At 43.2% G+C, this 15,398-nt stretch overlaps 2 protein-coding genes across 9 annotated transcripts in view; one reads left to right on the top strand and one right to left on the bottom strand.

Moving 5' to 3' along the window:
- PCDH9 (protocadherin 9) overlaps positions 1-15,398 on the top strand; it is a 915,728-nt gene that overhangs the window by 14,249 nt on the left and 886,081 nt on the right. Inside the window, exon 3 of one of the 8 annotated variants that reach the window (XM_084645270.1) lies at positions 13,230-13,534. The exons of the other annotated variants lie outside the window; for them this stretch is intronic. Coding sequence (XP_084501396.1) covers positions 13,230-13,298 — 69 coding nt within the window. The 3' untranslated portion in view covers positions 13,299-13,534. Of the gene's footprint in view, positions 1-13,229; positions 13,535-15,398 lie in introns of those variants that run through there. 8 annotated transcript variants of the gene reach the window in all.
- LOC311529378 (uncharacterized protein) lies at positions 4,990-10,031 on the bottom strand. Its single transcript, XM_084645336.1, has 2 exons — positions 8,059-10,031; positions 4,990-6,903 (listed from the first exon to the last, which is right to left on the bottom strand). The coding sequence occupies exons 1-2, from the start codon at positions 9,930-9,932 to the stop codon at positions 5,388-5,390; spliced, it is 3,390 nt and encodes a 1,129-aa protein (XP_084501462.1). The 5' UTR covers positions 9,933-10,031; the 3' UTR covers positions 4,990-5,387.

The following is a 15,398-nucleotide window of genomic DNA, read 5'->3' as shown; positions in this document are numbered from 1 at the left end:
AGTTTTTATTTCAGAAAGCTGTTAAATCTGTCAAACATTTCAGACGGAAAAGAATGCCTACTTTTTTTTTTTTTTTTGCCTTTGTACGCTACAGGAGCGCAGGGCTGTCAATCACCTGAAATACAGAGTGAGACAGGATAGACATGTTGCCATGATTGGCATTTTATTTTACACTCCCTTTTTCTTCCTGAAACCAAGATTGGTTAAAAATAGCAATGCCTGATTATAACATGGCCTTCCTGTGAAAGTAGATGACAGGTGTGGATATGGCCAAGGGAAGTCACTTCTAATATGCCCTGGTACTGTTGTTCTTTTCTCCTGGAGGCATCCTTTTGAAAGAGGTGGTTCAGTCTATGGGGTTTGTGCAGCTGTAGCTGAGCAGCACTGTAGAGCATTCGGAACTGGCCATTCATTTAAGCTGTTAATCTATCATGGATCTGTTTTTTCATCCTTAGCCATTATGTGAATGAGAGGTGAACATACTTTGTTTTCTTTTTCTTTTTTTTTTGTGGGGGGAGGGGGTTGTATTGATGCATTAAAGTTTACCTCATGCAGTCCATCACATTTAGAGTGATAGAGTGAGACCATTTCTACATGGATTGCCTAGCAGTCATGACCCATATGGCATAGGTGCAGTCAAGGTCTTTTGGAAAGCTACTTAAATGCCATAAAAAGTAGTTTCCTTTATCCACTTCTCCTGAGTTGGCTATTTTGGTTGCCCTCTGTCATTAGAAGCATCAAATAATAACAACAATGTGTTGGTGTGGTCAGCTTTGTGTGACCTTGTTAAAAATTAGTGCACTGGTTACTGTCATGTGGGTCCTCAAAGCTGTTTTTTGCAGACTAAGAAACTGCTAAGTTACTAATTGGTTTTCAGTAGATTTGAATAACTGCTGCACTTCTTGCTGTGATTGTATCCTTTGCTTCTTGTTGTGATGGTATCAAAGCTATCTGAACATTTCCAAATTTTACTATTACCCAGCTTTGCTAAAGTCTAGACTTTGGCCTTCTTTTGTGCTTTAGCTGTTGATTAAGAAATACTTTAATCCCTTGCAGGGTACTAAGAAACTAATGGCTTGTGTAGTATTTTAGTCTTTAAGCTTCCATTGTAAATGGTATGAAAAATTGAGTCTCTTGGCTGATGCTTAAATCCATCTTTCCCTTTTACTAAATTATTGTCACTATCCTTTCTTGTTTCTCTTTTTAATACTCAGAAAATGAAATCTGGAGATATTTATTTTTGTAGGAGGTGTGCATGCACATATTAGAAATCTGAGATTTCCCCCCAAATGAATATGATCAGAGAAATGATACACAAATGATTTTCTGTATGATCTGTTATTGCACAGTGAACTCAAAAGCATAGACTGTAATAAGCACTTTAAAGGAACTAAGTGGCTTCTTTAAAATTTGAATAATAGAGTGCTTTTGGAGGAGTATTTTTATAGAATGTTGATAATATGAAGTAAAATGCTTTCTAATCTATCTAGATATTTGGTTGAACTTGTTCCTACATTACTGTATTTTTTTTAAAAAAAACATCAAATTAAATAGAGTGATTTAGGGATGATAATGAAAGTCAGAGGGAAAAAAAAAGAGAACCCAGCCCTGCAATACTTATTCTGGAAAAATTCCCATTGAAGTTTGCGGAACTGGGTTGGTTTGAAGAACTGGTCTGAGAGAATGAGGGACAGAATGAGAGAGAGAGAAACTAAGGCCTAAAAATACTCATTATTTGTAGGCGTCTCCATTATCAGGTGCCCAGCTTGAGATAACTTGATATTGATTTCCAGAGGTGCTAACTGGTTGCTGCCCCCCTTAGTTGCATTGGAATTGTGGGTGCTAAAAGTCAGACTTCTATGTTACTCAAGTTGTGCATCCAAAATTTGAGGTATTCCTAAAGTAGTGGACAGACACTGTTGAAAATGTAGTGCTAATTAGATGAACAGAGACTGTTAGTTGTGGACTGTTGTATATGCTTCTTTTAATTTTGACTAAATCTGATTCACTTTTAACCTAAATTTCATATGAACCCCATGACCTCTTCTAGGTATAATAGGCCACTAATAAGGGCAGGCTACTAGTATGATCTGGTACGGTAACTCCCTTGAATCACTTTCTTTCAGAATATTTAGCACCTAACACGTATGCCAGAAATGTTTGGATTTTGGAGTTTAAAATGTTGCCATTTTTGGAGAGCTATGAAATATTTGTTTTGAAGTAGTCTTCTGTAATCTATTGGCTAGTTCTGTAGCCATACTATATTTGTGATAGTTGAGGCAGGCACACAAAATATCTCATTAATGTTTTTTGGACAGACTCTGTTGATACCACACTGGCAGAGGGCACCATCAATGGTAGGTCTGGTGTCTTGCTGAGATTTATGAAAGAGGATTGATTCAGAAAACAAACAAGCAAACAAAAATATAAACAACCACAAAGCAGGACCATACAAACTGAGGTTCAGTAAGTGGACAGTACTTGAATTCAACAGTTTGCAAGGAAGATTGGGATGAAATCTGAAAACACTTATGAAACCATACGGCTGTCGTTTGGCTAAAAACTCAGTGTGACTGTCTGAACTTGCAGGAAACAAAATAGGTATGTTAATAAGAAAGCTGGCAGTGCTTATATGATACACAGGATGACACTGACTCTTGAGTCTGCTTGTTTAAAACAGTATGTTGAAAACTTTTCATAGTACAGCTTCATAAGATCCCTCAAGGGGCTCTTTGTATATGGCGCAAATCACAGATGGCAACAAAAAGGGCTTACTTTGTCTGGAGCTGATTTCTGATGTCCGTCTGTGTCATAAGCAAGTGACAGAAGCAATTCTTGCCTTTGGAACTTAGGCCCAGTAAAGCTTTCAGTCTGTGAATTAATTTAGAAGGAAATGACTCGCATTGGAAACCATTTCTATGTTTGGTAAAATTTACTTGCTACTCTTTCTCCATTCTAGGTATTTTGCTCATGCACTCACATTTTGGGCCAAGTGCAAGCCTGGTGTAAGAATGCAGTGTTACTGAAGCCCATATTCAAAGAGTCCCTAGCTACCATAGAGCCTGTGTAGCCAACTCCCTGCGTCCCCCAGTATAGGGGATGACAACTTGCTGATTGCAGAAAACCGATCACCCTTGCCTTGCCCCTTCCCCGAGGCCCGGCCCCTGCCATGGGGACTCAGCGTGCTGACCCTGCCCTGAGTGCTGGCTCTGCAGCTCCAATTGGCCAGGAACCATGTGGTGCTAGCGCCTGTGGCCGGGGGCAGCGTGCGGAGCCACCTGGCCACGCCTCCACCTAGGAGCCGGAGCGAAATGCCGGCTGCTTCATGGAGCCTCATGGAGCCAGACAGGGAGTCTGCCTTATCCCCACTGCGCTGCCGACCACGCTTTTAACAACCTGGTCAGCAAGGCTGACTGGAGACGCCAGGGACCCTTTTTGACTAGGTGTTCCGGTCGAAAACTGGATGCCTGGCAACCCTAAATGATTCGTGAGCAGGAGGAGAAGGCATGTCTAGAGTACTATTTCTGCTAATGAAATTTGTGACCTGCCAGTTGTTACTTGTTGGACATCTCTTTTGGAACCATAGCCAGTAAGCATAGTGTAAAGCAGCCTCAAGATTGCTCTCCATTATGCCAGGGCTGAAGGTAGCACAAAACCAATCTCAGAATAAGGCAGCTGCTCTGGACACTTTGTGGTCTTCTCCAAAGCAGCACCCAGCAGACACTGGTCCCAGCTGAGAATCCAGGCCAAAATATCTAGGGCAGTTCTTTTGGAAGGCCTAAATTAATCATATTCCTTTTTAAACAATTTAAACATAATTCTGTCCTAAGTTTCAAAGCTTTAAGGGTTTTTTGCATGTTGTGATTTCTTAGTGGGCTTTCATTACTTTTCCATCTATACAGTTTCACAGATAATGACAGGCCCTCAAAACCTGCAGAACATTGCATGTAACATTGCTTCTGCAGCTATTTACCACTTCATTAGCTTTTTCAATAGTGAAGATAAGTTAGCATTTTGTCATGAAATTTGAATTGCCAACTTGTCTGACTGAAACACATGAACCAAGGTATAATAACTCTCACAAAGTGCATTAACGCTTGCACAAGCAGATGCAATCCCCTAAGAAAAGAAAATTTGTGGGTTGTTGTTTTTTTTGTGATGGTGAAGCCAATTTTTTTTTACATTTTCTCCAGCAAATTTTGCTGCTTTGCAGAACATCTGAAAGTACAGTAGGAGACATTTAGCTCTTGTCTAAGTGGGAGCAAATGAACTGACTGCAATAAACTTTATCAGAGCTACGTTTGTCCATACGTGTCAAGGTTCCTCCCCCACTCTGAACTCTAGGGTACAGATGTGGGGACCTGCATGAAAAACCTCCTAAGCTTATCTTTACCAGCTTAGGTCAAAACTTCCCCAAGGTACAAAATATTACCCCCGTTATCCTTAGACTGGCCGCTACCACCACCAAACTAATACTGGTTACTGGGGAAGAGCTGTTTGGACGCGTCCTTCCCCCCAAAATACTTCCCAAAACCTTGCACCCCACTTCCTGGACAAGGTTTGGTAAAAAGCCTCACCAATTTGCCTAGGTGACTACAGACCCAGACCCTTGGATCTTAAGAACAATGAACAATCCTCCCAACACTTACACCCCCCCTTTCCTGGGAAATGTTGGATAAAAAGCCTCACCAATTTGCATAGGTGACCACAAACCCAAACCCTTGGATCTGAGAACAATGAAAAAGCATTCAGTGTTTTACAAGAAGACTTTTAATAAAAAATAGAAGTAAATAGAAATAAAGAAATCCCCCCTGTAAAATCAGGATGGTATATATCTTACAGGGTAATTAGATTCAAAAACATAGAGAACCCCTCTAGGCAAAACCTTAAGTTACAAAAAAGATACACAGACAGAAATAGTTATTCTATTCAGCACAATTCTTTTCTCAGCCATTTAAAGAAATCATAATCTAACACATACCTAGCTAGATTACTTACTAAAAGTTCTAAGACTCCATTCCTGTTCTGTCCCTGGCAAGCGCAGCATACAGACAGACACAGACCCTTTGTTTCTCTCCCTCCTCCCAGCTTTTGAAAGTATCTTGTCTCCTCATTGGTCATTTTGGTCAGGTGCCAGCGAGGTTACCTTTAGCTTCTTAACCCTTTACAGGTGAGAGGAGCTTTCCCCTGGCCAGGAGGGATTTCAAAGGGGTTTACCCTTCCCTTTATATTTATGACACGCCCCCCAAATCTCAGCTAGGGTGAAACACTGGCTGGGATTTCTTCCTGGAGCTCTAGGAAAACAGAGTTAATAAGACACATGCATCTCTAAATATACTACCAAGTACATAAAGACTAACAATATTTTCCACATCTCAAGGACGATTTTAACCAGTTGATTCTGGGAAACTTTCACGGGAGAGTGCATCAGCCACTTTGTTAGAAGCTCCTGAGATGTGTTGGATGTCGAAATCAAAATCTTGGAGAGCTAAACTCCACCGAAGAAGTTTTTTGTTAGTTTCTTTGACAGTGTGAAGCCACTTTAGTGCAGCATGGTCGGTTTGCAGGTGGAAACGCCGTCCCCAAACATATGGACGTAGCTTTTCCAGAGCGTAGACAATGGCATAACATTCTTTTTCAGTGACTGACCAGTTGCTTTCCCTCTCAGACAGTTTTTTGCTGAGAAACACTACAGGGTGGAATTCTTGATCAGGTCCTTTCTGCATTAAAACTGCTCCCACACCACGCTCGGATGCATCTGTGGTTACTAGGAACGGTTTGTCAAAGTCTGGGGCCCTTAGTACAGGGTCAGACATGAGTGTCGCTTTAAGCTTGTTAAAGGCCTTCTGACACTTTCCGGTCCACTGAACAGCATTTGGCTGTTTCTTTTTGGTTAGGTCTGTCAGTGGGGCAGCGATTTGGCTGTAGTGCGGTACAAATCGTCTGTAATAACCGGCCAAGCCTAAGAAGGATTGAACCTGTTTCTTTGACTTTGGGACAGGCCACTTTTGGATAGCATCCACTTTGGCCTGTAGGGGGCTGATAGTTCCTTGACCCACCTGGTGTCCAAGGTAAGTCACTCTGTTTAGGCCTATTTGACACTTCTTAGCCTTAACAGTTAGTCCTGCCTCCCTTATGCGCTCACGGACTTTTTGTAGATGTTCCAGGTGGTCTGCCCAGGAATCCGAAAATATGGCCACATCGTCAAGGTAGGCGACTGCATATTCTCCTAATCCCGCTAGGAGACCATCTACAAGTCTTTGGAAAGTGGCGGGTGCATTTCGCAGCCCGAAAGGGAGTACATTAAATTCATACAGCCCGAGATGTGTGATGAAGGCTGACCTTTCCTTGGCAGATTCATCTAGCGGTACCTGCCAGTACCCCTTGGTTAAGTCCAAGGTAGAGATGAACTGGGCCCTTCCCAGTTTCTCTAATAGTTCATCTGTGCGTGGCATGGGATAGTTGTCTGGGCGAGTTACAGCATTTAGCTTACGGTAGTCCACGCAAAAACGTATTTCCCCATCTGGTTTGGGAACTAGAACCACTGGAGATGCCCATGCACTTTCAGAGGGGCGGATTACACCCATCTGTAACATATCCTGGATCTCCCGTTCTATAGCAGTTTTAGCTTGAGGAGACACCCGGTAAGGTTGGACCCTAATTGGGTGAGCATTACCTGTGTCAATGGAGTGGTATGCCCGTTCAGTCAGTCCTGGGGTGGCTGAGAACGTTGGCGCGTAGCTAGTGCACAGCTCCTGGATCTGCTGTCGCTGCATACGCCCAAGGGTCATGGAGAGGTTCACCACTTCCACACCACCAGCACATTTCCCTTCGTAGTAGACACCTTCAGGCCACTCAGCGTCGTCTCCTCCCTGGGCTGTAAACTGACAAACCTTTAATTCTCTGGAATAAAAGGGCTTTAGAGAATTAATATGATACACCTTAGGCTTTCGGTTGGAGGTGGGGAATGCTATGAGATAATTAACAGCTCCCAGGCGCTCCTGGACCACGAATGGCCCTTCCCACGATGCTTCCATTTTATGGGCCTGGAGCGCCTTTAAGACCATGACCTGGTCTCCTACTTTGAAGGAACGCTCTCTGGCATGTTTATCATACCAGGCTTTTTGCTCTTTTTGAGCATCCTGTAAGTTTTCTCTAGCAAGGGCTACAGAGGTTCGGAGGGTGTTTTGTAGGTTGGTTACAAAGTCCAGAATGTTAGTTCCTGGAGAAGGTGTAAATCCCTCCCATTGCTGCTTCACCAACTGCAATGGCCCCTTAACCTCACGGCCATATACAAGTTCAAATGGGGAAAACCCTAAACTGGGATGTGGTACAGCTCTGTAGGCAAAGAGCAACTGCTGCAATACTAGGTCCCAATCATTGGAGTGCTCATTTACGAATTTACGTATCATGGCCCCCAAAGTTCCATTAAACTTCTCCACCATGCCATTTGTTTGATGATGGTAAGGAGTGGCAACCAAGTGATTTACCCCATGAGCTTCCCAAAGGTTTTTCATAGTTCCTGCCAGGAAATTAGTCCCTGCATCTGTGAGGATGTCGGAGGGCCAACCTACCCTGGCAAAAATGTCTGCTAGTGCTTGGCACACACTTTTAGCCCTGGTGTTGCTTAGAGCTACTGCTTCCGGCCATCGGGTGGCAAAATCCATGAAAGTCAGTATGTACTGCTTTCCTCTGGGTGTCTTTTTCGGAAAAGGACCCAGAATATCCACAGCTACTCGCTGAAATGGAACTTCAATGATGGGGAGTGGCTGGAGAGGAGCTTTGACCTGGTCTTGGGGTTTTCCCACTCTTTGGCACACCTCACAAGACTGGACATAGGTAGAAACATCCTTGCCCATTCCCTCCCAGTGGAATGACCCCCCCAAACGGTCTTTGGTCCTGTTCACCCTAGCATGGCCACTAGGGTGATCATGGGCTAAGCTCAAGAGCTTGGCCCGGTATTTAGTTGGAACTACCAACTGTCTCTGAGGATGCCAGTCTTCCTGGTGTCCCCCAGAAAGAGTTTCCTTGTATAAAAGTCCTCTTTCTACAACAAACCTGGATCGATTAGAAGAGCTGAGAGGCGGTGGGTTGCTCCGTGCCGCCGTCCAAGCTCTCTGGAGGCTTTCATCTGCTTCCTGTTCGGTCTGGAACTGTTCCCTTGATGCTGGAGACATCAGTTCCTCATGGGATTGTGGACCTAGGCTTGGTCCCTCTGGAAGCGATATAGGGGATGGAGCTGTTTCTGTTGACTGTGAACCGCTCTCCGCTGGTGCACTATGTTGGGATTCAGGCTCCGGCTGAGCCTCTTGTGTAGGGTTATCGGCTGCTGCCAGTTCAGGTTCGGTGGGGCCCTCTGGTGTTGAGGTTGCAAGTACTGGATTCAGTGCTGACACGGGGTCTGGTGTTGGTTGTTCGGCTGGTTCCGGTTCTGGGACTGGTTCCGTCTGGGTCTCTGGGACTGGATCCACTACTGCTGTTGCAGACATTGGCCTGGGGTCCAGGTCCATCACCTCTGACTGGGTCCTGATAGAAGTTTCCGGAACAGAGCTAGGCCTCACGGCTTGTTTAGCCTGGTTGCGGGTGACCATTCCCACCCTCTTGGCCTGCTTCACATGATTGGCCAAGTCTTCCCCCAACAGCATGGGGATGGGATAATCATCATAGACTGCAAAAGTCCACATTCCTGACCAGCCCTTGTACTGGACAGGCAACTTGGCTGTAGGCAAATTGAAAGAGTTGGACTTGAAGGGTTGAATCGTCACTTGGATCTCTGGGTTGATTAAATTGGGGTCCACTAAGGAAGCATGGATAGCTGACACTTGTGCTCCGGTGTCCCTCCACGCGGTGACCTTCTTCCCACCCACACTCACAGTTTCCCTCCGCTCCAAGGGTATCTGGGAGGTATCTGGGCCTGTGGACCTCTGGTGTGATTCCGGTGCAATGAACTGTAATCTGTTGGGGTTCTTGGGGCAGTTGGCCTTTACATGCCCCAGCTCGTTACACTTAAAACATCGTCCAGCTGACGGGTCACTGGGGCGAGGAGGGTTGCTGGAGAACGGGGTGGTGGGACGATAAGGGGTCTGGAGGGTTCTTTGGGAGGTAGGTGGGGCTTTGGGCGGCCCCCGGTAATAGGGTGTGGTCTGGGGTGGTCCCTTCTGGTCTCCGCTCCAACTGCGACCAGTTTTCTTCTTCTCTGCCACCTCCACCCATCTGGCTCCAATCTCTCCTGCCTCAATTACAGTTTTGGGTTTCCCATCTAGGATGTATCTTTCTATTTCCTCAGGAACACCCTCTAAGAATTGTTCCATTTGCATTAGGAAGGGCAAATTTACTGGAGATTCAACACTTGCTCCTGATATCCAGGCATCCCAATGTTTTACAATGTGGTAGGCATGTCGGGTAAATGACATGTCTGGTTTCCACCTTAGGGCTCTGAACCTCCGACGAGACTGCTCGGGTGTTATCCCCATTCTGACTCTCGCCTTGGATTTAAACAGTTCATACTTGTTCATGTGTTCTTTAGGCATTTCAGCTGCCACCTCAGCTAAGGGTCCACTGAGCTGCGGCCTCAGCTCTACCATGTATTGGTCAGTAGAGATGTTGTACCCAAGGCAGGCCCTTTCGAAGTTTTCTAAGAAGGCCTCAGTATCATCACCTGCCTTGTAGGTGGGGAACTTTCTGGGATGGGAAGTGGTACCTGGAGAAGGATTGCTAGGGTTTGTTGGTATATTCTGCTGGGCCTTTATCCTCTCCATCTCCTCCACATGCTTCCTCTCTTTTTCCTTCTCCTCCTCCACATGCTTCCTCTCTTCTTCCTTCTCCTCCTTCTTCAGCCGCATGAGTTCTATCTGTCTTTCATGTTCCCTTTGTTTTTCCTCAGCCTGAAATTTGGCTAATTCCAGCTGTAGTCGAGCTGAGGATTTGGCCATTCTAACCTCTCTGTTTTTAACTAACTTTACACCCGAGGTTTAGAAATAAACAAACAAAACTTGGCTGTAAAATTTTGCTGTGCTGGAATAGAATACCTATTCTCTGATAGTGATTGTCAGCCTACAGAAAAAGACAATTCCCTTGTCTCTGCTCTGGGCCCAAATTAAAGCAAAAAACCTCCAACTACTTGGAAACCTGCTTACCCAGCCCAAAGAAGAAAAAAAATTTCTTTTCAAACCTGTGCTCCTTGTAAAACAAAAAAAAAAATCAAAATCCTAAAAAAAACCCTGCCACTTTTGTCTCCAGGCAAATGGGTAGAGCACACACCCCCTATTTACTTTTAGGAAGAAAAGAAAAAAAAAAAACCTCTGGGTTGGAAGACTGTGAATTTCCCTGCAGGAGTTAAGTACCCTGCCTCCAGGCAAAGAAAACCTGCAATTCACAAGATAATCCCCTTTTGTCTCTGCTTGGCCACAAAGCAGAGAGAAACCAAGCTGCTTTCAGTTTCAAAGCTGCCTTCTGGACTTCCTAAAAATTCCTTTTTAAAATCTGTATTTCTAGTTCAAAAAATCTCAACTGGATCTCAAAATGATTTCAGGTTAATCCCACCACTGTGCCACCATGTCAAGGTTCCTCCCCCACTCTGAACTCTAGGGTACAGATGTGGGGACCTGCATGAAAAACCTCCTAAGCTTATCTTTACCAGCTTAGGTCAAAACTTCCCCAAGGTACAAAATATTACCCCCGTTATCCTTAGACTGGCCGCTACCACCACCAAACTAATACTGGTTACTGGGGAAGAGCTGTTTGGACGCGTCCTTCCCCCCAAAATACTTCCCAAAACCTTGCACCCCACTTCCTGGACAAGGTTTGATAAAAAGCCTCACCAATTTGCCTAGGTGACTACAGACCCAGACCCTTGGATCTTAAGAACAATGAACAATCCTCCCAACACTTACACCCCCCCTTTCCTGGGAAATGTTGGATAAAAAGCCTCACCAATTTGCATAGGTGACCACAAACCCAAACCCTTGGATCTGAGAACAATGAAAAAGCATTCAGTGTTTTACAAGAAGACTTTTAATAAAAAATAGAAGTAAATAGAAATAAAGAAATCCCCCCTGTAAAATCAGGATGGTATATATCTTACAGGGTAATTAGATTCAAAAACATAGAGAACCCCTCTAGGCAAAACCTTAAGTTACAAAAAAGATACACAGACAGAAATAGTTATTCTATTCAGCACAATTCTTTTCTCAGCCATTTAAAGAAATCATAATCTAACACATACCTAGCTAGATTACTTACTAAAAGTTCTAAGACTCCATTCCTGTTCTGTCCCTGGCAAGCGCAGCATACAGACAGACACAGACCCTTTGTTTCTCTCCCTCCTCCCAGCTTTTGAAAGTATCTTGTCTCCTCATTGGTCATTTTGGTCAGGTGCCAGCGAGGTTACCTTTAGCTTCTTAACCCTTTACAGGTGAGAGGAGCTTTCCCCTGGCCAGGAGGGATTTCAAAGGGGTTTACCCTTCCCTTTATATTTATGACAATACGGTTCACACATTACACTTTAAATGTAATTGAACCACCGGACCAGTTTCAGTGTGATTTTTGTCTTAAAGTTATCAGGCCAGATTCTCATCAACACTAAGGACTTTTTACATCACAGGAAAGTGTGCCCAACTGTGATTGATACCCACTTTAAGGCATCTTTATACTGCCAAGCAGTGGTAAAGTGGCAGTTGGCTATGACTTCACTACAGGAAAACAGTGTGGCTTTATACTGTGGTAGCCATCTTAAAATAAAATAGTAGTAGAGATGGGCACTGTGGTTTTTAACCTGTACATAACCAGTTGAGGTCAACACTAGGTGTGTAGTACTGGGGTCAGTTAGGTACACTGAGTACTTTAACTCTCAATAGAGTTTGTCTCACATTAGCTATCTCAGTGTAAAAACACCGACTTTTTCCCCCGTGAAGACATAGCCTTAGTGTAAATGAAAATCAGGCCTGATACCTTTAAGGCAGACTTTCATGGAATTTGGTCCCGTGGTTCATGAAGTGAAATAGCATTACTGTTAGGTTTTCAAATATCTCCCCGATGACACTAGTGGCAGAACTCCATAAAACTCCTGCCAGGCTTTCAGCACCATCTGTTATGCTGCTGATACGTTTTTCATATCAGCTTCAATGTCAATGCCATACTCTGCAAACTATTCATTGTTGCGTCAGTGACTGTCGCTCCATTCAGTGAAGGTAACTCATTGAACCCAAACAAATGCAATAATCTTTAATTTCACTAACAGAGGTAGCTATTCATAGCCTTTCTCTTTTACACCGTCCAGAAGTTTTGCAGTTTTGACTTCTATTAAAGTTTTTTAAAGTTTGGTGATGGTTAGAAAAATCACTGTAAAAATAGCATCATTTTTCTCAACAGATCTATTCCTTGTGTGCATTCAGAGTCTATTCTGTTTGCCTTTTCTAAAAAACAAACAGGCAAACTGTTTATTGCTTTTAATTCTGTTAGCACACCAGCACTGTAATGGTAGAGAGAAAGTTGTATCCTCTTCTGGCTCACATATTATCAACCACATTTTTAACCAAGATCCAATTGCAAAATATTACTGATCATTATGCCTGAGTTAGAACAATCCCAGATTGATTTGCAGTCTTAGCAATTAGAGAAAAAAATGTTTACCTTTAAATAAAGCCCTTTATTGCTTCTTAGTAACTCCAGCTCCACCACAGAACCTCATGATGCCATTCTTACCATCATTTTTTTTTTTGGAGTATCATGACACTTCAAGGTTCACTAGGCCCATTCCTGACCTCATGCTTGAGATTTCAAGGATTAGAAGCCTATTGATATCAATGGGAGTCTTTCCATTAACCTGAATATGCTTTGGGTAGTGGAAAGACTCCCATTGATATCAGTAGGCTTTGAAACAGACCCTTTGGAAGGGCAGAATTTGGCCCACTGAACTAATCATTTTTGTGCTGTTCAGCTTCAGTATCACTAATCAAAAGAGGGGTTGGTTTTTTTGCTTAGCATGAAAACATTTGGACAAGACTTTCTTCCCAGTTACAGAATGAAGAAGGCAAGCAGGTCAGAATAAATGTGTTGTTTTATACCTTGTGCTTCAACTTTTCCCTTTTATTTCTCTTGTATCTCTTTGAAAAAAAATCCTTTACAATATCTTATCTCTTCGCTTTTGATCTACCTCATAGCCATTTTTTAAATGTAGTTTCCGCTTCTGAACATTCTTGGTAATTTGCTTGCCTCTTTATCCTCCACAGATGCTCCACCCATCTGAGGATCCTCTCCTTTATAACATCTTCGTTTCAAAACTGCCTACAAGACAGTGAATCTGGTTCACAGTCAGTACTTACTCAGCAGGAGACATTTCTCACTCACATTTGATACCTACTGGCTGCTGCTTTCAATTATGGCCTATACTGGAGAGCAGAACTGTTGAAGTAACGGAATCAATGATGTTATCAAACTAGTTAAGATGCTTGCAGGGTAGCTACAGGGTTCTGGGCATTGTCTAATTCCTGCCATAAGCAAAATAGTGACAAGTCCTGCTCTTGTTTTGTTGCTTTCTTAGATGGCAAAAAACTAGACATTTGTTCATTATATTGTGAAATCACATCCCGGGATATTGTTGAATCTGCCCTGCAGCTAATTATCAGATGATTGTAGGTAATGAAAATAACCTTTCCCTTCTACTAGGAATATAGTATTAACCTTGATCAAGTAGGTGCATTATTTTTGTGTGTTCCTGGCCCTGTGGTACATATGGATTTATTTGATATGAATTAATGGTACTGTTTCCCAGAATTTGGGTATTGGTGTTTTACCAGAGGAATGGGCATTTTATACATTGCATCTTGGCACTGAGAATGACCAGAGACGGTGGGCCTGATTCACATTTACACTAAGGCTATTTAACAATGCTCTGGTTGTGGAAAGGGGCCTTAAATAGGGTATAAACAGAATTTACTGTGGGCATGATTCTGGTCTCACACTAGTTTTCCACTAATGAAATTCTAGTTATGTCACTGATGTTGTCCTGTGTGGCAGAGTAGAATCAGACCCATAGCCTCTATACAGTTCTCCCCCTCCTCATTCTCACACACCCCACAGCACACATGATATGGGAGGAAAGTTCTACGACCCTTCTGGAGCCCTCAGAATCGCCAGCACCCATTTTTCCTCTTTGCACCTTGTTACAGCCATCCTTCTTCTACTGAGGCTGTCTGGATGGCAGTCCCGTGGGCACTCTTGAGTGGTTGCTGTTCATTAAAGTGAGGTATTCTGTCTCTTTGAATAGCAAGAATGCAAGAAAAGAAGGCTAAGTCCTTCCCCTGTATGGCAATTCAGAGCATGACCAGTAGGCTGGCCATTTGATGCTATTGCAATAATATCTTCACTTCAGTGCTGTATCTAACATCTAGCTCTGTTTTCTGTGTTTCGATTGTTTTATCATGGGGTTTCCAAGTATTACATATGGCCTTTAAAAGCTAGAGCTCAAATTCCACTGCTGAAGAAGCATGTGGTATCAGAGGACTAACAGTAGTACAGATCTAAGTAGTGGTGTGTTTCACTAGAGGTGATGTGCAGTATAGTGAGTAGTTGTAAACACATTGTAATAATCTCTGATGTTACATGCCACTTGTTGTCATGCCCTACATTTTCCTCTTACACATCTCATGCATGCAATTTCCAATTGAGATTCATTTTAATGTATCCTTAATATGTTCCTTAACATGTTAATGGCACTTTGACATTTTAAGGACAGAGGAACAGTGCCAAAACTATGGAAAAATCTTTAACCAGCATACTAGTTTAAATAATTCAGCACTCATAGTTTTAAGACCCAAAGGTATTTTTACATGTGTAGATGTAAAGATTAGATGCATGTTTGGGGAGATCACTGCTGTCAGACTTTAGTAAAGGACATAAAGAAGTTGTACATTTAACACAAGCTTGTACTGGTATGAAATAGATGCCATGATTTTCTGATCATGTGTGAGAACAGAATCTCAAGTTTAGTGTAGGAGACCTGTGGTAATTTAAGGTAGGGTAACAAAACAGTGACATCCATTATTTTAAATCTGAGACCATCAGAATGTCAAATTATGCTTCTCCCACTTACTGTGGCAATGTACTTTAGGGGAGGCTTTAGAGAAATTACTTACTTGACTCTTGGGGCAAGTCTACACTACAGCACTCCATCGTCGCAGCTGCACCAATGCAACTGCGTCAGTGTACCACATCTGGTGAAGATGTGCTATGCCGACCGGAGAGCAGTCTCCTGTCAGCATAGTTTCTGCCTCTTGTGGAGATGGAGTAATTATGTTGGTCGGAGAGTGTTTCCTGACGAAAGCGCTGGTGTGGACAGCACTTAGGTTGCTGTAACTTGTGTCGCTCAAGGGGGTGTCTTTTTCACACCTCTGAGTGAT

Source organism: Lepidochelys olivacea (genome assembly GCF_965140295.1).
Source record: "Lepidochelys olivacea isolate rLepOli2 genome assembly, chromosome: 1".
Classification (NCBI taxonomy): domain Eukaryota; kingdom Metazoa; phylum Chordata; order Testudines; family Cheloniidae; genus Lepidochelys; species Lepidochelys olivacea.
This window is presented reverse-complemented; position numbering and strand designations above follow the sequence as displayed.

Coding starts and splice junctions, on each gene's coding strand:
- LOC311529378 (XM_084645336.1), bottom strand. CDS start 9,932: ATGGCCAAATCCTCAGCTCGACTACAGCTGGAATTAGCCAAATTTCAG. Junction 6,904..8,058: donor AGCTCTTCTAATCGATCCAG/GTTTGTTGTAGA, acceptor CTTTTATTCCAG/AGAATTAAAGGTTTGTCAGT.